We start from the raw sequence: 23,528 nt of genomic DNA on the forward strand, positions 1-23,528 counted from the left end.
TCTTTTGACTCTAATTCAATGACTTCCATTGCCCCGTCCAAAGTTTTGATTTTTGTGGCCTGGTTCAAAAGACATTTTTTAATTCCCCCTTGGACTTACATTTGGCTGGTGCCCATATGTATTTTTTTGTTCATGTCCATTGGCTTTGTGGTAGTGTTTTTTAGACTAATCAATGGACACTACCTGAAAGAAAGATCTACAATTCGACTTATTGATGGAACTTTGGCCCCACACTCCTCATCACATATTATGAAAAGGGACCAGACTTTTGTGAACATTACTGCCTGGCCTGTACGTGATGGGATCGCTTGGGATGCTGTAAAATTTCAAATTCATGGCCCCACTGAAGTAATTAATGTGCCAAATGTATTTCGTGTTTCTATGGGTGATATCGGTAAGCAGAACATTCGCTCTGACGACTGGGATGTTCAAGCCATAGAAGCACTGTTTTCTGATTTGAAATATTATGCTGCATTTGATGCTGAGGATTTGTATTTAGATACTGCTAATTATGATGAGTAATTTTGCTATCAACATTATGGCACGCATTTCCTACACAAAGCAAATTCGTTTAGAAATGTTGTAAATTATACACAATGGGAACACTGCCCCGCCCCTAGGATGGGCAGCTCTGCCACGTTAGTGGATAAATTCACCTATTTTTCTGATTTTAGTGTGTCGAATCCGGCCTCCTTTTATTTTAAGGTTGCGCCTGAGTCTGCTTCTAAAGTTAGACTGACACACACCAAATTGTTGTATTCCAAGTCCTTTATGGACGAGTTGGCAATTGGCGGGTATGATCTGTGGAAAGCTACTGTCAATCTTAAATCGGTTTGGGGCTCCAAACCATGGCAAGTACAGGGATCAGAAGCTTTGCATCATGCCTGTCTTATCCCGAATCACATGTTATTTTTAAATTTGTCCTTTTTGACCACCTGTTTTGGATTGGCTACTTCTAAAAGATTAAATTCTCCCTCCGTTCCGGGTCTGGGTGCTTATCCCAATTGGGGTAATCATACGGATCTATCCCTTGCTATGTTGCAGACGTATGTTTCCAACACATCCTTCAATATTTCTGAACTGAATCCGGAAGGGTGGTTGGTGTGGTAAACGAGTTCGGATTCCTGTCCACATCGGTTTCTGGATTGAAAGCAGGGGTATACACAGGTTCGTGTAGACCCCCGTTTTGAATCTTCTCACACTGTAACTACCTACTCGGTAGGAAAGTTATGCCAGTCTTGGCTGCAACATTCCACTTTAGCATCTGTTAAACTTCATTTAGCACGATTAAATGACAAAATAGATTTGAATGATTTTGTTAAGGTTCCTGCTGTTGGCAGGTCCAAAAGATGGGTGTATGCTGTTTACAACGAAGTTTGGAAGTTATCACAAATTGAGGCTGCATCCAGATTACGTGCTATTGATCAAGCCAATATGGAAAAGGTGTTGGCTGTTATAGATAATAGTATTAACACCCTATCTTCTAGAATTTATACCTTAGATAATATTGTATCATCTGTGGTAGACATTGTGCAGGATGATTTGTCTGTATTGTATCATGGTCAAAATCAATTGCGTTCTATTATGCAGTTTGCATGGACGTTTCAAATGTTAAAGGCAGGGAAAGTCCCTTGGGATTACATGAACACTTCATCTTTGTTCCTTCCTTTTAATTTAACTGCGAAACAACCGTTCATGTCCATGAAAGATGCTACATATTCATTACTACACATTGAAAAGTTAGAACCTTTGCCTTTCTCTGTTGCCGAATTGAATTCTGCTGTGTGGCTTATACATGGGTTAATCACATTACCGTTCCGTCTGTTTAAGTTTAGTTCGTGCATGAAACATTATGCTCTAGGCAGGTATGAACAACTTGGTACTGCCTTCTTGCACGAAGTTTGGTCACTCCCATTCACGTATAGATGTGTGCGAGACGGCAAGGAGGTATACTTGAAAGGTGAAGAGTGCACTTCCGCTCCGGATCACTCTGTTGTGTGTAGGCACTTTCAATTGCATGGTGCATGTAATGTGCACGCCCCTAATTTAGCTTGCGTCCTGAAAGGGATTCCTGTGCCAGTTATAACGCCGTCTTTTACGCTGCTAGCTAACGGTAGTTATTTGTTATTAAATAATGAGGCTTGCTGTGGGATGTTAGTGGGAATTCCCTACATAGTGACTGTATCACAGAGAGTAGTTTGCTGTAATAACTTTCTTTTCACACCCCCGCATGGCCGGCTCGATGTATCCATCTGGCCTTCCATTCCAACCTTGAAAGCAGAGTTCAACAAGATGAGCAGAATAAGGGCTCTATTGTCTCAAAAAGAAGTCACGTTGACTTCATCCCGGGAAACATTTGTCCTTCACGTAGCAAACACCCGCACTGAGGTGCAAGCGCTTTTGAATACTGATCTCCCACTTCATTTTGGGACCCTGATTCAGACTATCTTTAATGCCTCGTCAACAAGTGGCGTAGCTCATTTTTTTTTAAATTGTGGGCTCCGGCCTCGTGACCTCTTTTCAAACTATTTTTGGTGTGATCCCGGCCTTTTTTCATTCTATTTTTTCCAGCGTCTTCGGAGGTCTCCCTTTACTTCTCGCCCTCATAGCTGGAATACTTTTGTTGATCTGCGCCCTGCGCTATGGATGCACAACTTGCGTCACACGACAACATGTCCCGGCTGCTCCATCTTCGTAACCGGATGCTTGAATACTATGGCACTTTACCACTTGCAACTCTAAGCATAGCCTATGGATTGTCCTTCCAGTTTCCCTACTTTACTTGTGTGCAGCCCGTCTTTCATTGCCTAGATCGTCCGTTCCAATGGGCTCTGGATTTGTGTCTGTCGAACTCGGTGTCTCCTGCCCCGGATTATGATCGACTGAGCCCCTTAGTGGCTCATGAGTTGGACTGTTCTGGCGTCGGGATTATGGCCTGTGGAGCAGCGCATGGAGTCCTTGGGAATTGGGACATCGGAACGCCTGCGATTGACTTCTTAGCAAGAAGTTATCTTGAAGAACATGCCAGTTGTCCTCGTCTGGTGCTGGAGGCTCCGGTGGTTGAGGAGCATGTTCCTTCCCCGTCCTGAACTGGATGGCAGATAATTTTGCGGAACGTTCCAATGATTTTCTCTTGGAAGCTGTTGCAACTTATTGTGCTTATACATTGATGGATTGACTTTTGCACTTTTGTTTCATCCTACGTCCTTCAATTATGTTTTTTTTATCCTTAACATGTTTTTTTTTACTCATTTAAAAAAAAATACTTCCCTTATTTTTTTCTTCGAACTTTTTCACTTACCTTATATGGACTTATAGTTCATGCCCTTGGTTCTGTTCTATCAAACTTGAACTCTGCGTTCTCTGCAAGTGCGCCCCTACTGGTTAGTGGTCCGATCAAGGGGGGGTGTAGTGAAGATCATTATCTATATATGTACAATGCTAAGTTAGCACAACCGCGTTAGATGTTAGAAAGCCATCTTGCCGCTTTTGCTGCTTTTGCACACGACACTGTAGTCACAGGTTATTAAATTGAGAAATGCTTACTCGACTTTGCTTCACATGAGAACTCACATCCCAAACAGTGAGCAGCGACTTTGGTCTGTACACAGTGTAAAGAAATAGTCTGGGTCGCTAGACGGTGCATGTTGTTGAGTTCAGGTTGATCGGCCCACTAGTTTAGCCATAACACGCACGCAGCTGCAAATACCTGAAAGTCGGGTGCTTTTAATATTGCAGTGTTACATGTTTTCATTACATTCGGAAGAAGAGCTTTCCCAGGAGCAGAGCATAGCTGATCCTGTGATGTGATCTCACTGAGCTGATCTTTACGGTATGGGGTTCCCCATTCAAGCCTAGAGACCTTTTACTAGTCTAATAATAATACTATTAGTTTGCTAGAGAAAGGAAGGTGGCTTAGATCCACTGTCATTTTAGTATGATTACTCCTTTCATTTTCTATGGTATTGGAACTATGCTGATGGTTTTGATTTTAATCGTTTGTCTGCTTATGTTAGCCAAACTGCTGCATCTTAGGACAAGAGATTTATAAAATAAACTCTTTAAACTTTTACCGTGTCTCTGTTTATTCTGTTGTGGACTGGTATGAGAATAATTACGAAAAGGTATTTCTGATTCCCACCTTTCCTGAGAAATATACTAAGTCGCTTGTTCTGGGTTGTCTATACATTGGGACCGCCGAGCTAAACCTCGGATAACGAATGGGACACTGATGCTGGCCGGATAAGGGGTTCTGAGGTGAGTTTTTGGTACACCACAATTCACTGAGGGCCTGGGTTCCTGCGCACTAGTAGCTCCAACTTGGCCCAGACAACCGTGGTACACCACACTGCTGGAACTATCTGTAGTACCGCACCAAAAGTTACACCTATCTCCACACCTCTTAACCCAGAACCATGGAGAGATCAGACACCCGGACCCAGCTCAGCTCATCCTAGCGATCTGGCTCCTGAAATCCTAGAATTCGGTTACCTCAGTCTTCCCCCTGACTGTATGAACGTCATCAAAGAAGCTAGGCGACCCACCACTAGAGCGTGCTACGCCGCCAAGTGGAAACGTTTTGTTGTCTACTGTCACAACAATACCATCAATCCCCTAGATGTGTCCATTCAACACATCATAGGCTACACCTGCAAAGATGCAATCAAGCCTATACGTCTATAAGACTGCACCTCACAGCCATAGCAGCTTATCTGCAAAACAGGCAACATCTATCATTTTTTAGAGTTCCTGCCATTAAAGCCTTCATGGAAGGCCTTAAAAGGATAATTCCACCCAGACTGCCACCCTTACCTGTGTGGAACCTAAACATCGTTCTCACCAGGCTAATGGGGCCTCCCTTCGAACCTCTGCACAAATGTGAACTCCAATTCCTAATATGGAAAACCGCTTTTCTTGTAGCCATCACTTCCCTCAGAAGGGTCAGTGAGATACAAGCACTTACCATTCAAGAACCTTTTCTGCAAATGCACCATAACAAGGTTGTTCTCCGTACCAACCCAAAATTCCTCCCTAAAGTCATTTCTCCCTTTCACATAAACCAAGCGGTAGAACTACCAGTTTTCTTCTCGCAACCACAAACCGTTGCAGAAAGAGCTCTTCACACACTAGATGTCAAAAGAGCCTTACTCTACTACATACAGAGAACACAACCTTTCCGCAAGACCAAACAGATGTTTGTTTCTTTCTCTCCACCACACAAGGGCAACCCCATCTCCAAGTCGGGAATTGCTAGGTGGATTGTCAAATGCATTCAGATTTGCTATCACAAAGCAAAACGAATGCTATCCCTTCCCCCTAAAGCCCACACTACACGCAAAATAGGGGCTTCAATGGCATTTTTAGGGAACATCCCATTAGATGATATCTGCAGAGCAGCTACATGGTCAACACCGCACACTTTCACTAAACACTATTGTGTAGATGTGCAAACTAAGCAACAAGCTAGTGTGGGCCAGGCTGTACTCAAAACATTATTTCAAACCACTGCAACAGATACGGGTGGTCCCCGCTAAGGGTGGGTACTGCTATATAATCTATGCACAAGTGTGTAATCTGCGGCTCATATGCCTCGAACGGAATATGCTTCTTACCAGTATGCATCTGTTCTTGGCATGTAGAGCTGCAGATCTACACACGCCCACCCGCCTCCTCGGCTACCTTTATCTGTTCCAGTTTATCTTATTTAGATACAACACACATGGGCATCTTCACTGTTTATTACTAAGCTCCATCATTTCCCTGCTGGCGAAAAATCTGAGGATGGAGCCGGAGCCCATGCGCAATACGATCCAAAGGAGGAGTCACCGACCTCGTGACTTCCAAAGACTTTCCAAGAGGAAAAACAACTGCAAACATCCGGGCCCAACACCAGATGGCGATCTATGCACAAGTGTGTAGATCTGCAGCTCTACATCCCAAGAACAGATGCATACTGGTAAGTAGCATATTCCATCCTAGGAAAAGAACATTGAGATGGGCAATTCTGGATTTTTTAAAGTTGAATTTATAGCCCTCAGAGGCGAAGCCCAGTATAATGGTATTCACCCTGTTCAAGTGCCTATCTAGGTCATCGTCTGTCAGATAGATGTCATCGACCTATGACAATGCCTCGTTATCATAAATGTGTAGTAACTCTGTTACCCTTGCTGAGAATAACCCGGGCTGTTTTTGAACCCCTGTGGTAGTCTACAAAATTGACGTTGTGTCCCCATTAGTGAGAAAGCTGTTAGCTACCTGCTTTCAGGTGCTATATTTTGACAAAAGGAACCATTTGAAATGTCCAATGTGGTTTTATATTTTTTACGCACAATGTTATTCATTAATGCTGTACTATGTGTATTTTGCACTGCAAGTGTTTTGGAACAAGTGTTCAAGTGTCTGTAATCCAAAACTAGACGATATGTATTGTCTGGTTTGGATACAGGAAACAAAGGATTGTTCATTGAGGAGGTGCATGTTGGTATTCAAGTTGATCTAATATCTCCCTGACCTGTTTTTTAGCTTCTTGCTTTATTGGATACTGCCTTTGTGCAGTAGGTTGATTTTTATTTATTTATTTATTTTAGCTGTATTTTGTGGCGAGGTGAGTCCTCATCCCAACCTACATGATTTTGTATAATGGTGGGGCCTGGGCTACTGTCCATGTCCTGGCATAAGTATATTTTAGGTGAATTGGAATATGGTTGGAGAAGGCTGGCATAATTATGTCCTCGTCATGTGGGCACTCCCTAACAAATTTTGGTGGCTCGTCCTGTTCCGCTACAAGTATATCATAACCCCTTGAATGTTTCTCCCAAAAGAGTGCTTTCACTTTTCCAGGTATGTCGCCCTCCATTCGGAGTGTTATTTCATATAACTTTTGTGGAGTACTAACCCTGGTGTCTACAGTCTCTACTGTGATGTACTCTTTCAAGTCCACTATCTCCAGACGTTCCTTCAGGTTTTGGAAAGCTATTGTTACTTCTGCTGCACTGTCTAGCATTGTCCGAGTCCATTCTCCATTCTTGAGCTGTGTTCTCAGTATTCTCGGCATGTCTGATCTTCAGACCTGCTACCTTCGTTTTTGTGAATTGAGGTTTTGATTTATTTTTCTGAACGTGTTGATCGTCTTTGGACTACACGCGTTCTTCTTTGTGATCTGACCGTCCTCCTCTTTCTGATGTCTGTGACGATATCTGAAAGGTACGAGAGGAACGTGTATCAGTATCTTGATACCTGTCAGGTTTTCTTAAAGTATGTCTATTCCTGAGGTTATTCCTCCTTTCAGAGGGCTCCTTTTGAGGAGACCTACCTCGGGATTGAGAACGTGTCTCTTGGATTTTGTTTATTAGTTTCCCACTTCTTTTTAGAAGATGTAGGATTTTGAATATTAGAGTCCTTCTCAGGACCTTCAGACAGTTTTGGCTTCAAAGGTTTTCCATCCAAACTGTCTCCGCCTAATTCTGCATAATATTTTTCTATTATTCTGGGTAGTTCATGTTGTAGTTCTGTTACATCAAATTCCCTTAAGCGTTGGCGGATCGCCACTGATGCTGCCTCCCCTTTAATAATAGATAATATTATTGTTGAGACCTGGTTGAAGTTTTTCAGTAATTTCATACCTAAATTCAGAGCAGGCTCTGCCCTGTATTCGTTTTGAATTTGTTTCAGGACATCTGGTATTACGGCAATTGACGGAACACCATGTGTTTTAGTATAGATGGCAACAAAGACTGTGCCCCAAGTGGTGCAGTCTTCCAGTTGTGGTGTGATCCCCATTGGCAAACAGATTGTTAGGATTCTGTGTTTCTTATAAGGGCTAGTATTTGGAAATACTGCTTCGATTTGAGTAATTTTTTGAGCTATCCAGAATGGAATTTATTCACGTTTTGTGGGCATTTTACACATGACTAAGTCTGTGGAGTAATTTTTAGTGTATACCCTTGTTGAGGGATTTGATTTGGAATGGTTATTGGTGGTTGGACTGTGGAAGTCCGCATGACATATTGAACTCTTGTAGTTGAGTAAGTAATTCTTCGTCTGACATTTCTTCGATGTCTGGATGAGGTGTGTAGCCTGCTAGAATTGTCCATGTTGCTCCTGGTCTACCTAGTGGACCGAGCCTGGTAATGTTTTCGTGATGTTTTAGGGCGCCTTTAAACCAGAGATTATGCTCCTGGTATGTAAATGGAATTTCAATAGCCTCGAAAGGAATATATTCCTCAAGTGGTTCATCTTCTTTAAAGAAGTGTAATACTTTTCTTACTGGATTTTATTCTGGGAATACAATCCATGAATAGAATACCTCTGTCTGCAAGGATTTGTGTGCCTCTATCACGAAAAGTTCTCTACCACCTCTTGGTGTTAGGCCGTGTTTTATACGTTTTAAAGTAATGGCTCTCCTTAAGTTTGAAGGGTTGTTTATAACACCCTCATCGGTTTCATTTAAACCTGTAAAATTAAAAGCTATTACGACTGGGTCAGCCATAGCTACACCATTCTCGGTGTTAGTATACCCGTTCAGGGACATTGTTTTTGAAAAATGTAGAACAAGTTTCAAGGAAACAAAGATAAGGTGCACAATATTTTGGAACACTGTATCCTTCAACGTTGAACAAACCAAACAGCTAATATATAGGATTTTTGTCCTATTCAGCTTTGGTGGATACTTAACCCATCCCACTCCAGACGTCTTATGGAGTATGGGAAGAAGTGGAGGTGGCACCAGGTATGAAGTCACAGTCACGTGAAAACGGATAAGTTCACTGTGGTACTTTATTCTCCTTCATGTAACATGTAAAAACAGCCAACACGTTTCGTTCCGTTAAAAGGAACTTCATCAGGGCAGAAAGTAATTCTGAAAGAAGCGTTCTATGTGAGTTTTCTCTGTAAATATCCAAAAGAGTAAATATCAAAAGTTGATGAAGTCAATCAGAAATGTAATTCCGAAAGAGCCCTTCTATGCGAACTTTCCGTGTGAGATGTCCAAAAACAGTAAGCATCAAAAGTTGATGAAATCAATATATTGGCGGCGTTACAATTGACGCCTCACGATCGAAGATTAGGCACCCACAATCCAAGGAGGAAGCAACCGGAGATGCATCCCAAACCGGTATTTATGTAGATTTCATACAACAGCGTACCGTATCACGTGTGACGTCTCTGAGAAAAGCACAACTGAGTTACTCAGTATCTAGCGTTAAATTAGTGCCTTACCAAACGTTGGGCGCCATGTAGTGTAGTTCCTATTTCCCAAATAGGCTCTGCGCATTGGAATAATGTACCATATTGATTTGGCATAGGACTGAGGTCAGTATGCCCCTATCGAGTATATTAAACTTAATTAATTTGTACCAGCTATCTCAGAGGCCACTAGAAACTCCTTGTAAACAAGAAGGTATTAGTTTCTGCCAACCGCATAGACATGACAACTTTGTTTCCCTTTAGAATCGGAACACTCTCAGAATCGTGGAATCAACAGATAACGGTTTCACTCAGCTAATCGTGCATGCTTAGTTTCTTCAGAGTTACACAGAAAGAATAGACGGGCGTTTCAATAAAAGGATTTATTGAACAGTCTTGTTTCTCTTGTAAGAGATATCAGCTGTTACAGTCACAAGACAGTATGCGTAGGATATTATGTGCAGCATAAGCAGCAGAAATAAAAATTACTGCGCTAGCATTATCCTTAAATAACATAAGCTAAAAATGCGAGTACTCATAAGGAGCTTCTCTAACTAGTTCTACCCTAGTGTACCTAACCTAAGTGTAGTACAATGTAAGAAGTAGGTGCTGTATGTTATAGTCTGGTATGCTCTAGTCTGGTATGCCAAGTCTGGTAGGCCAAGTCTGGTATGCCAAGAGTCCCTCTAGGTTCTAGTCCGCTCCATACCTTGAGAATGAGAGAGGTGGGAATCTCTTTCCGGGTCTCGAAGTCTAACACCCCGCGAAGGAAGTCAGAACACTGGAAGCTGGATTCTCTGCGAGCAGGGATGACAGCGTCTCTGGTCAGTGCGTCAGGCCGGGACTCGGGCTCCTCTAAAGTCAAGGTTTCCTCCTACTTGCTTGGGCAAGGAAAGGTATATTTATACCCTGTAGGTGCCGTGGAATGTTAGCATTGACGTAAAGTCGGGCAGAGGAAGACATCGGGAATGAACTCTTATGGAATAGCGGTTCATGCATAATAAATGGGTTCTTGGAGAAATCAATAATCCTGTGCTAGGGGGACTCCCAAGAGCTTAAGGGTCTGGTTTCTAAGAACTCGTTGTGGCATTGGGGTGGACGGATGTAGGTGACCATGCCTGTATTTGGATAGCATGGCTAATGCCTAAATAAGGACTGGGATCTTATGCCTATATAAGGGCAATGCGAATTGTGCCTATATAAGGACATATATCAGGAAAACCTATATACGGACACTTAAAGCGGAATACAACATGACATTATCCGACCATAAAAATATATTCTATGATTAAAGGGTTTAGTAGTTTTCCCATAGAAAACCAGGCATCGTAACCCACCTCCATGTGCTATAAAATGGACCCACCTAAGTAGTCCAGAGAAATAATGTGTTTTGTGTTTCTGTGCCTCTTTTTGCATGAGTCACAAAACTCATTTTCTCTCACTTAATTGTGATGCATTTTTAGGTTCCTAAAATTGAAATAATAAAGTTGTAGAGAAATTAGATTTTGTATGCCACCGTTGACCTTTCTCACAGTATGATGCCTTTGTTATTTTAAATATTCATTTTTCCAATAAGAATTCTCTCAATTTTTGTACTTGGGTTTCGTAAAAATAAAATGTATTTTCAAATCTATTTTATTTTGTTTGTTGCATTCAATATTACTTACATCTCATGTTGCATGGCTAGGTTAGGCCCGGGGAGAAACACTGCCATTTTAAATGTACGTATTCTAAAGTTGCCTTCTTTTTCCACCCGCTTACTTTTGACACATATTTGTTTACATGACCATGCAGGATTAGCTTCTCTGAAACCACTTTGTTTACAATTCCACTTCGTAAGTACACTATCATGACACCTTAAACATTTGTTGCAAGGCCTGAACACACATTGTACAAAGGTTGTCATTTATTATTTGTCCATAAGGTGACGGCGCTATGACATAGACAAACTATGTCAGCTCGACTAAAGCCTGGACACGGAAGCATGAATGCTAATGTTATAAATACATGCACATTTCCGTACTCTAGCTAGAGAAGCTCTCTGCTGTCATTGCGAGGTCATCGTGATGGTTGGCACTTCAGCACAGCTGATTCCTGTTTACCCTCTGCAAGGAGGGCTGTTCAACCTGTTATTAAAACTGGTACCTACATACCTTGCTCTCAGGTAAAGGGGATTTAGATCATCCAGTAGCAGATTCTTGGCAGAACACCCCCCCCCCCAGACATCTAGGTTAGGACATGCATATGTAGGAGTACAGAATACACATTATTTATATGCCTGTATATATACACTGCATTAGCACAATGGTGAAATTGTTCATTCTTTTCACTGTCCCCCTATTCCTAATCACATTTGTCTGCTTTGGTCTATTAATCTTTGCAGCGCATATATTTTAAACAAGAATCGCAATGGTTCAATAAATATTGAAAACAACTCCTTGTGTATTTCTTGTATATCTCTGAGTATGCACAAGTGACTGAGCGAAAGGGTTCTAGAACTGTTGCCGTGATTCCGGAAGGGTTGGGGAGGGGGGGGGGGGGGGGTCAGAGTGGTCCTGTTCCTAAGTTGCAAAAACCATTTGCTACCTTACTAAGTTTAGAGGTGCTTATGGTGGCACTGTGAGCTAGAGGTCTATAGGCCAACATATCCAGAGTGGGTGCGTGGAATCAATCTGGCACCAGCTGTACCTTTGTTGTCCAACAAACTAACAGTTCCTTCTGAAAGGTAGACACCGTGCAACACTCCTGGATCCTGCCTAGAGTCTTTGCGGAAGCTGGAGTTCCAATATGCCACTATATAGGCATTTCCTGTGAGACATTCTATTGTGACAGGTATTTTTTTATTGAGGAAGGAATACAAGCATTCCTTCACTAAGGTTTCTAGAAGTTAAGGCATGTAACTCCAAAATGGTTAATACACCTCACTGGTAATAGGGTACCCATCCTCAGCAGAACGCAGACTTTGCCCTGTTTTGACCAAGAGCTTTCACCAATAAGTCCACCAGTAGTCATGACAGATGGATTCATTGCAACTGTCTGTAGATGAGACAGCCATGTAACTATTTAGGTGTATGACCCTTGTCTTTCTTTTTGACCTTTTTCTCCAAATTAGAAGAACCATGCAGTGTGATCCTCTGATCAAACTTTATCTTTCCACAGAATCTCAAAAAAAATAGGTGGCTCTATTTTTTTTGTTCTTGGGTGGTCTGCAGAGTCCCTCTTTCGCCAGGCTACGTCATCAGCTTTTACACCAGTGATGAGACCCTTTGCTCCAACTTGTTCTAGAGACCCTTATGGAATTCCCTCTGTCAGTCCTAATGTTTTTCCTTACTTCCATCTGAATTATCGCTCTAGATTTGTAACCTCATATAGGGCGTCTAAAAAGGCTGCGATTGCAACCAACCAGCAAATTCCCCCAAGCTCCGTCCTGTAAAGAACATTCTTGTTCAATAAGATAATAAGTAATGGACAAGGCCAGTTATGGGGTTCTCCTTGCAGCCAGTCTTTCGGCTGGAGTAGGATTTTCTTTTCTTTTTCTGGATATAATGCAAGTGTGAAGAAAGTAAGGATCTTCACTGTGGTAGCCACATAACCGTGGTGAATACTTAATTTCAATGTGCGCTGTCGTCATCTTCGCAACTGGTTTGATTCCTGTGACTGGAATAAAGGACCTTCTTCCCATCGTGTCTCTGGAACCTCGAGCACACGGTTTGGTTGTGCATTGCCTGGTGACAGTCTATTTCTGGGGTTAAACTGTACCACACCTGAAGAGAAAAGACACACGAAGCAGGAGTAGGACAAACGGCGAAGGAGTGGAGACGGATGCCAGCGGGGGAAAGGCAGGAAGAGCAAGCAATGAGGAAAGGAGCTTGAGGAGAGGACAGTGATGGAAGACAGAGGACACCCACGAGAGCAGAGCAGCCGCCGGGAGAGACTCCAAGACGCACTCGCCATCTAGGGCAAAATGCCGGCCTCACTGCACCTTCCACTGCCGACGTCATTCAAAATTCAAGCCAACCAGATGACCGAGTGGTCAAATACATAGAATGTACCTTTAACGTGCATGCGTGCAAACAGCCAAGAACAGACAGGTTCGTCATTAGTGACATCCCCGTTGTTAAATAAAAAAAGTTATCCTCCGGTTGTTGTTCACTATTGAACGTGGTATATAATCGCGCACAGATAATACATCCCCGTCCGCGTTCCAAAAGCCGTTGGTAAGCAAAATGTATTAAGAGTAAAGAGCAAAAAGGTATTTGTAAATGTTATAGCAATATGTGGCTAAAATTGGGTGGCATGATCGGGATATCGAGAGACCACGGGGCCGTCGCTGTGAAGTAAAGAATGCTGGATGTAACCCTCCGCGGGGATTTCTGTTCTGGCACAAAGGGGTTCAGAAGCCTTCGTTAAAAGCCTGCGGACTTTTTGACTGAATTTAACAAAAACAAAAAATTAAACTGAGCTCTTGGTGTGTGTGTGTGATTGTGCTGCCATCTAGTGGAGGTTTAGTAGTAGGAACGAACGGATCAAGGTACATTTGGGTCTTGCTTGAACACAAATATTCAGTTGTCAATATTCTGAAAACATTTCGGGCATTTGATATATTGAAGCACTTAATACGCGAAGTGCTACACTTGAAAAATCGCAATAAAGCCTGGATTATAGAAACGACGAAGTCGCGGGGAGATAGATGTAGGTGACAGGCAACAAAAATACATGATGTGCAGATGGTTTAAATACATTTACAATGTGAAGAAGTGATAATAAAGTTGCTTGCCCAAAATAACAGGCTTTTGGTCTTCAGGTTTCGTGGTCATGAACATAGTAGCAACGCTACATATCCATAGAGTGAAAATGTCAAAGTTTAATTCACCCAGAATTTGCCATTTTAAAATAAAGCATCAGAATGCGTTTAGTTGCATCAGAGGATGTGGTAAACTCAGTGGTCGAAGTGGGCGGGATCGGAAGGGCACGGCATGCCCCTACTTCAATTCCAAGGATTCTGTTCCCCTAATTTTATTTAGAAAATTCGTCCCAGGACGCAAGAAATCATTATTGCCTTTAAATAAAGCTCGGCGTTTCCTGGCGTTCGAGGACGGGCGGCAGAAAAGTAACAGGACTCTGTCTTTTCCTTCTTGCTCAGAGAAGAAAAATACACTGTCCACTTCTGCTCTGCCGCTTCAGCTGCCCCCCATTCCCACCCCCACTCTTTCATTCTTCCCTCTCTTTCTGTCTAGCAGTTCTTCTCTTACTGAAAACCGTGATTTCAAGATGGGGTTCTCACTCTCTTTCCTCTCCTTTCTTTTATTTGCTCCCCTGTGAAATGGATCCAAAAAAGAAAATCATTTTTTTCTGGAAATGTCGTATTTTAATTCCAAAGTGCAGCATCTTGAATAAAAGGTTAAACAAATGAAAAATAACTAAATGAAGTAAGACAGAGTGGTAGCAAACTGTCCAGATTGATTTTATTCACACCCAAACACATTAGCGCCACTTTTACAGAGTTTGCCAGTGAAGCACTATTTTTGTTTTCTTGTCTTTGTTTTCCCTGGGCTTGCAACTAGTGCACCAATCCTGGAGGTACTGCAAAGTGTGGATTGGAAAACAAAATGTGTACTGCGGCTCTGCGTCCAGGGATGTGGTCTTTTTACCATACTGCTAACGTTTTGTAAGAATATCAGCAATGGACATTGAAATGGGTCCATTCAAGGCCCTGTAGTCATGTCCTTAACTTTTCAGGCAAAAGCACTCACTGATTTCTGAATAGTGAGTGTAAAAGCGTTAAGGTAACCATGTTGTTCCTGCTTACATTTCACATGGTTTGCTAAATTTTGCATTCCCTATGAGTGTTTGCTTTTTCCAGGATGTTGTTACTTTTTTTGTAGGCCGCATATTGCTCTTGTCTATTGCATCATTTAAATTGAGCCTCATCCAGGTGTTTATAGCTGGCAGCAATTGGGTTGTAGTTGAAGGCAGTGTGAGTTTTTTCAGTGGAGCAGTATGGTGTTCAGTGGGGGAGAGGATGTGGCACTATGGCCAGAGATGCTGAATTTGGAACTGGGGAACCAGGTTCAGCCTTAATAACCAGTCCACCAGATGACTCTCCTGAGGGAGCACAATCCCATGCTAGACCTTAGAAGGCTTCGCAAGACCTTAGAAGTGCTGGTGTTTTAGCACCAGCAGGTGGACCCTAGCACTGGCAAGTCTGGGTTAACCTTCAAAGTTTGTCCACCACAATCCATACTGAAGTTCACCTCCAGTCTTGCAGACAGGCCTATGAAGCAGCACAGCCAAGAACAATAATGACTCTGTCACTGAGGTCACAGGACCCTTGAGAAGGGCCAGCTCTAGGGCAGTGTGACCGGGCTCTGACTGGGTGGAGGAATTATGTTTGCAAGTATATTAAGGTTTTAAAAGTGCTTGCTGCCTCCTTCCTGGCCTCCAGCAATTTTCGGCAACAATAAAAATGTAATGATGACTCTGGTGTTTAAGCACAGAGGGTTAATGTGCCTGCTGCAAAGAACATGTACCATGCAGATCACAAAGTGCACATAATGTAAATAGGTCAGTGGGCTACTGCTTTTGTCAGAGAAATCCTTTTGTTGCTTGCAGTTTAGAAGTTAAAATCCTAACATAGAACAGTGCGCTATTAACTGTCATATAAGAGCTGCATACAAACTGCAAGATATAAATTAGAGCATTGTGTTTTTCCCCTCCAGTCTTTGGTTATCCTAATGTTGCAAAATGTGTTCTTTTGGACAGAAATCAATTCTGATTATTAAAGAGAACCCCCAACCACGGTATTACGTTTTAAATTCTGAGTTTGTGTTTCTCCAGACCAATCACTATTAACCTATATGGCCTTCTAGTATGGTTGTCATGTGACTCCTACACCTTGTAGTCCTTAGTCTTATGTAACATTTTCTATACAGTGATTTACACACATATTGATTGTCTCCGAGTAATGTGTGGGATGTAAAGTGCTCTGACACCCTACACTGGTATGAGCGATGCTGTAAATCAAATGAAATGCATCAGATAGAGTGTGGTTATGGAGACTTGAGGGGCACTGTTAAAGGGTGGTAGTGAGGGAATCCATGGCAGATGTGGTCATTGGGGGGGCAATAACAAACATTATTGCACAGGGCACCACCAGTGCTAAGGCCGGACCTGCCCTTGAGGCCAGTCTGCCTCACCCATTGGTACCTCCATTGGCCTTGTTTCAGAGGTAGTAGCTGCAACTCACCAGGGACTGGCAATGCAGAATTTGCACGCACACCAAATTAAGTTCGCAAACTTCAGTCTCTCTGCCTCATTCACAAGCACTTTTAACATGTACTGCTTGCTGTGGGGCCACTGGAATTAAATTATGCAGCAAGCAAAGGAGGACAAAATTATGCCGCAGTGTTGACTAAATTATGCATTAAAAAAAAGGCTGCAGAGTAATGCAGTATATTTTCTGATATTTTATTATTTTGACATGTGTACACATGTTAACAGTCTCTGGAAAGATTTTGCCTTATTAGTACCAGTGTAACATACAAATGCAGCAGTGAGAAAGGTGATCAGTCAACCTTTGCAATAAGCCATCTACTCCGCAGCAAAACAAGTCACATTTTTTATTAACTTTTGATACATTTGAGCTATAAATAATTTATTAGTTTAAATGATCAGCTCATGCAGCAGATCTTGCATTATGAGGCAAATATGGCAGAGCCATAATTATATAGAAAACATTTGCAAACTAGGATATTTTGCCATTCATGTGTGAACTGCTGTTGTGGACAAAGGAAGAAGTGCTGATGACAAACTCCATGGCTCGGCGACAAATGGCTTGTGCTTCCACATTTTCTCGTATTTGGGACATTCTGTGATTAGAATCATATCCCACTTTGTGAATGTGTTTTAATGTCAATAACTCATCATAACCTTAAATAATCATGTGTATCCATTGGTTGATTAAACTGGGCAGTGAAATGCCAAACAAATACTAAAAATTGGGATGTTTGCGCATTCTGGTCACACCTCCGGCTCCGCCCACTGATCCAATCCTTGGGTTATTCCCACCCTCTGATTCTCCGCCCACAGTTCCCCTACTTTTTCCCCCCACTTTGACCACTGGGTAAACTCCTGTGTGAGATCCGTCACGTACTGTATTTGTAAAGACACTTAAAGTGTTGTGTGTATACACACACACACACACACGTATACACACACACACACACACACTCTCACTCTCACACTCTCTCTCTCTCTCTTACTCTCTTACTCTCTTACTCTCTTACTCTCTTACTCTCTTACTCTCTTACTCTCTTACTCTCTTACTCTCTTACTCTCTTACTCTCTCACTCTCTCACTCTCTCACTCTCTCACTCTCTCACTCTCTCACTCTCTCACTCTCTCACTCTCTCACTCTCTCACTCTCTCACTCTCTTACTCTCTCACTCTCTCACTCTCTCACTCTCACACTCTCTTACACTCACACTCTCACACTCTCTCTCACACGCACGCGTGCACACACACACACACACACACACACACACACACACACACACACACACACACACACACACACACACACACACACATGAAGGCATGTTTGCTTTTGGGCTATTAGACAAATGACAGACTTGTTTATTTTCCTTCGACTGAGTTGAGCACTGTGTACTAAAGAGAAGCCTTGTGCCTGGTTTCACTCAGCAGGGCAATGGTGTGATTTCGGACTAGAATGCAAAGAGGATGTTCGAATTAAGTTTAACAGCAACAGTGCAGATAGCTCAAAGTGACTTAGCAGGGCAGAAAGACTAGGATGCGTCAACCCTTGCGTGACTCAATCAAGGAAGAATGCTGGCCAGGTTGCAGCATGGTCATCCACCGCAATCTTCTAGGGGTCAGATGGCCTCCTGCAGGTGTCCACTGATCTCTCTTCAGATTATTTAGAAGTAGGATGAAGAGGGCCCTACTTGACTACTTTCTTGACATGATGTATAGCAATTAATATATTACACAAGCTGGTAAACAAGAAATACCCTTCTGTTGAATGCAAATCTGTCCTCCGTTCAGTTGGTCGGTGAAAAGTCTGTCTGCATTTATTCTGAGCATTGGTTTACTCTCAGTTGTCCTGACATTCAGGCATCATTGAGTCTGGAACTGGTTTACAAGCAGTCAGGTACTTTTGCATGTTCCTCATCTATACGGTATTAAACTAAATAAGAGGCAAGATCAGAGAGCTTGTCATTCATCCTCCCCCCAAACCCGGTATAATTAAGTTTACACCCTTTCCCCATCCTGTTTTGTGGCTTTTTCCAGGTACTGAATATGATGTTGCACCTTGCCGTTCAGCCCAGTCTCTTCTAGGGCGTCGTCGATATAAACGATTTAGTCTACTATGATCCACAATGCCGGGAGGAGCATCGATGTTTTTTCTTCTAAGAGTGCTGAGTCTTGGGGGCCGGGGCCAGGGGTATGACAGGCACTGAGGAGAGTGGTATGCACTGCCTTCAGTGCGCATGTGGGTTCGGCCGGCTGTCTCAGGACTGCCCAAACCAACATGCGCACTGAAGGGGTTTCCAACCCGAGCTGCGTTGCTGGATTGGAGACAGAAGGCACAGGCTCCCAGTCTCCCTGGGAGCGCAAATCAAGGTCGCTCAGGCCAATTCTGATGCTGCTCTCATGGTGCTGAGAGCAGCGTCCGAATTGGCCACAGGGGATTCTTTGAGCCTTGCCAAACCAGTTTTCCCAACCGTATGTGGCCCTGAGGTAGCCGCACCACGGGGTGGGCTAGGGACGTCTGTACAGCCAGATAGGGGTATCGCCATCTTGAGTGGGCAGAATTGTGCATCCTTTGATTGCCAGATGCCACACTCCACAGGAAGTGGTCACCCAGACCTCAAATCTCAACCAACTTGGAAGGAGGACTGCACCTGCTGCATTTTGGTGGGTAGCAAAGAGAGAGACTGTGCCTACTGTGTTCTGCTCAAGGAGAAGTTGTCTCTAGAGCCCAGTCAAGCCAAGAGAACTCCCAAAGGCCAGCTGACTGGCCTCCTGTTCACAGCACATGATAATAGCTGAAGAAGCCTGTTAGGGCACGTTGGTATCCCAAAGTCTTCAAGCCGCTACCACCAACTCTGTGCAAACCCTGAAGACCAAGACCCAATGCACAGAGTTTCACCTGGGTTTGCTTAATCCAGGAGTGCCAGCGAAGAGTTGCTGGGACCATCAGAAGGCGTGTTATCAACTCAGGAAGGATTAACCTGTGACAGCGACAACAGGCGACTGGTAGTCCAGTGGTGACAGGACTTTGGCTGGACCAGCAAGGACGTTGTGGGACATCGACTCTGCAGCCAGGAACCCCTCGTCTGCGTGGGCCGAGGAATCCCTGCAGAAAGACCCCCGCTGATTGCGTTGCATCACCAGCATCCTTGGCCCTTTGCATCAGGACCACTCCATAGGAATCCACTGCAATGGGGATAAAGTTCCTGGAACTGTTGAAGGGCTCCTCATTCTGTGAAGGTTTCTGTTCTTGAGGACCTTGCTGGCTCCCCAGACTATCTCCCTGCGAGAGTTGGTCACCCCAAGTACTTCTAACCGACCACATTTACACTTACCTACGTTTACTTTGAAAACGTTTGTGTCCAGTTAGCTGATTTTGCCACGGCTTGTTCACAACTGAGTGAAATTGCATTGATTAATTATTGCTTGTAAAATCTATATCTCCAGCACTCACGAGTGAAACTTTTTTGTTCTAGTGTCTGAATTCTTATAATAATACAACCTATTTTTATCAAGTGATGTTGGATTTCTTGAGGATCGTGTGGATTTCTTTAATTGTTTTGGTGCTGTTAAAATGTTTAACACTCGTTCGTCTGTGTAAGCCTTGCTGCTCAGTACCACAGCTATCTAGAGTTGAGCTGAGGGTTTTCCAGATGAAATCTACTGGACCTAACTGGGTAGGAAGGTGTATTGAATGGTGAGGTCACACAACAAAACCATATAATACACCCCATTTCCTCACAATATTCTCATCCGAGTGTTGTGCCCAAAATAAGAGATAATGGATTCTGTTGCAGGGCTTGGATGGGACATTTTTGAAGGACTGACACTGGTGACCGAGGCTTTCAGTTGGCCTTTATGTGAGGCTTTTTGAAAATTTGATAAGGAAGGAACGTGTATCAGGTTTTATTAGGTGGAAGTTAGTGTGGTAGAAACTTTGAAAACTTTGTCAGTCTTTTAGCTGCAGTTGTGTTCACCACCAGTCTTATTTTGTCAGCAACTGACAAAGTACCTTTAGCTGATTAATCACTGTGAGAACTGCCAGCCACAGTGTATATAAAGGGAAGAGTAAATGAAATGCTTTACAAAATGGAGAACCCCCATACACCCTCATTTACCCACTTACAATGACAAACCGACTGATTACGTATACCTCCAGTCATTCTATATTAACGTATTCCCCCCCTTTTCAATTTTCATGGTACCACCTCGCTTAGAGAGTCCATCTTTGTGGCCACTTCCTTGGGCCTAGAAAAATAAGGGTGACAATAATTGAACTAGTGTTTTTTTAACACACAACCACATGGTTACCTTTTTAGCATCAGGCATTCCCGTCCTCCCCAACCTCAAAGTGTTGATTTATGAATGAACCACATCTTCATCAATCAATTAACTAAAATATATGATCCAATATGTTTGTTTTCATTATATATTCAATGTACTTAGCAAATTCGAGTTCCCAATGTTTTCAGTTTTCACATATATATATTGCGTGTCTACATGATACAAACACTGATTGCTCTCCTTGTTTCTGTTATAGGAGGAGGTGTTTGAAGCCACGTCACAATCATAGGAAACCTCAGCTTTCCACAACACTCGACAGTTCCAAAAAGGATCAGGCAACATCCATGTCACACCTTAATTTAATCAGTGCTGTTCATATGGAAATGGTGTCTTCGAGTTGTGAAGCAGATCTGCGCACCCCTATGCTTAAGCCTTCATACAATACCTCTCGCGACTTTAGCTCTAGAGAGGAGTTGCTTTCACATCAAGAGGACAAAAGTAGATTCTCCTTTGATAATGTCACCCCGGGCAGTACTTTAAGAAAAGACTACCATAAGTCCATAGAAATATTTCCTTTGCAGTGCCGAAAAGTGATAGACGCATCTGATAGTTATGAGTCACACATGAAACAGGACTACAGGAGAAGCTATAATTCTGTAATAAGCCATCATCATTTATTGGAAAAGCAAGATAAAGAAGTGCAAGCATCTGTGAACCATGTTGCGGGAGGCAAGCCAAGTGTTCAGGAACAAATTCACCTCACGCCTTCTGCTCCAGAAAAAGAGCAAATTTTAGACCGCAGACCTACTGAATGTATAATGTCCAGATCAGTTGATCATCTAGAAAGGCCGACATCCTTCCCCCGACCAGGTCAGTTAATCTGCTATAATTCAGTGGATCAAGTCAATGACAGTGTTTACAGGAATGTGTTGCCAACACTGGTTATTCCAGCTCATTACATGAAGCTATCGGATCACCCGTATGTCAGCCAGCAGTTGCATGCTCCTGCTGATCAGCAGTATGAAATTGAAAGACTTCAAGCTGAACTTTCTAATTCTCAGGCCCAACATCTTCCACATACCCAGCAACAAATTCCACCACCCGGCTTAAGTTCACAAACCATCTCTCATCAAGATTTACACGATACAGAAGGATTAGAGTGGAGTCCTCAGAATGCCTCAATGTCCGAATCAATGTCCATCCCCACATCCCTTAATGATGCTGCTCTGGCTCAGATGAATGGCGACGTGCAGCTCCTAACTGAGAAAGCACTCATGGAGCTAACGGGTGGTAAACCATTGCCACATCCACGGGCTTGGTTTGTGTCTCTGGATGGGAGGTCAAATGCTCACATTAGACATTCGTATATTGATCTTCAAAGAGCAGGTAAGAACGGTAGTAATGATGCAAGTTTAGATTCCGGAGTGGATATGAGTGAACCAAAATCTGCACGAAAAGGAAGAGAGAAAGTATCCTTGTTTCATCATCACCAATCAAAACTTCAGTCCGCATTACAGGCCCACCAGCAAAAAGAGCAGAACATTTCAGACCCCACAACTTATACACAACTTGTGTATTTGGAGGATATGGACCAGAGTGGTAGTGAGTGCGGAACACCAGTCGTTAGTCCTGAGGAAAATAGCTTACGATCTTTCTTTGATGCAGCTGCAAGACGAAATGGCGGGCAGTTGCCTAGTCTGCAGGAAGAACCCACAAAAAGAACTGCAGATGCCTCACCCGAGCCATTAATGAGCCCCGAACATGAGACTTCAGGCTTGGACGAAAGTACAGAAGAGCAGGGAGAGAACAAAAAAAGTCCATGGCAAAAGCGTGAAGAAAGACCCTTGCTGGCGTTCAATATGAAGTGAAATGTTGCAAATTCACTGAACAGCTAAGTATAGAATTGCCAAATATTTTTACTATGGAATTGCTTTCATGTTTGTGGAGAGCGGCTGCATCTAAAGCAAGAAAATGCAAGAGACATTTAAAAGCATTATCTTGTGAAGCATTGCAGTGGGCTCTTGGAACTTCAAGAGAATAAGACAAAACCTCAAAAATGATTTTTATGACTGTCTACTGTGAGATTGATGACAATGGCCAGGAGTGTTGAGCCAGTCATTTTTGAATGACCTCCCCGAGATGCTGAAATTAGAGTTGATAGGTGTTTGACCTTGTTTCTCACTAACGGGAGTAATGGACTTAGGTTATAGTCCTGAAACCACTTGTATCATGTTTACTGTAAAGCTGCATTAAACATAACAATTTGAATTTTGAGCATCTGAAAGTTATACATTATCTCAATGGCTATGCATTGCTGCTTTTACACTAAGTACTTTTTGCTTAGACAATGCTTTTTTAATTTTTACAATTTGGTTGTAAACTTGTTTTTTTGTGTTTTATTATAACCTGTTTTTTCCCAGCAAATTGTTTTAATGTATTTCTACAAGAAAGCTGTGAGCAGCTGTTCTTGGTATTAAAACCTTTGTATGAAAACCAAACTGAATGTTGTCAGTGCTTAATTCTTCTGATATGGTTGCATCCGAGCAAAGTGCCTTTTTTTCATATTTACAGCACAGGCTTTTCCCCTTAATTTGTGCTTCTTTTTCAGTTCCTGTATATTTTGCCCTTGCAACAATACTCCTTTTGCGCTTACGCATTTCTTAATTTCAGTAGATTATGTACCGTACACAGTAGAATATTTTGTATGCAACAGCTCCAAAATTAACGCTCTTAATTTCCACTCAAAAATCCCAAGCTTTTAGATTTCTTATTTATGTTAAAAGGCTTAT

At 42.7% G+C, this 23,528-nt stretch overlaps 1 protein-coding gene across 2 annotated transcripts in view; it reads left to right on the top strand.

The window, feature by feature from the left end:
* The window catches only part of FAM171A1 (family with sequence similarity 171 member A1), a 343,848-nt gene extending 320,611 nt beyond the window's left edge, over positions 1-23,237 (top strand). For both annotated transcript variants that reach the window (XM_085631254.1, XM_085631255.1), the window contains exon 8: positions 20,996-23,237. In XM_085631254.1, coding sequence (XP_085487380.1) covers positions 20,996-22,607 — 1,612 coding nt within the window. In that variant the 3' untranslated portion in view covers positions 22,608-23,237. The remainder of the gene's footprint in view (positions 1-20,995) is intronic.
* The last annotated feature ends 291 nt before the right edge of the window (positions 23,238-23,528 follow it).

The sequence above is a fragment of the Triturus cristatus genome, chromosome 10 (genome assembly GCF_964204655.1).
Source record: "Triturus cristatus chromosome 10, aTriCri1.1, whole genome shotgun sequence".
NCBI lineage: Eukaryota > Metazoa > Chordata > Amphibia > Caudata > Salamandridae > Triturus > Triturus cristatus.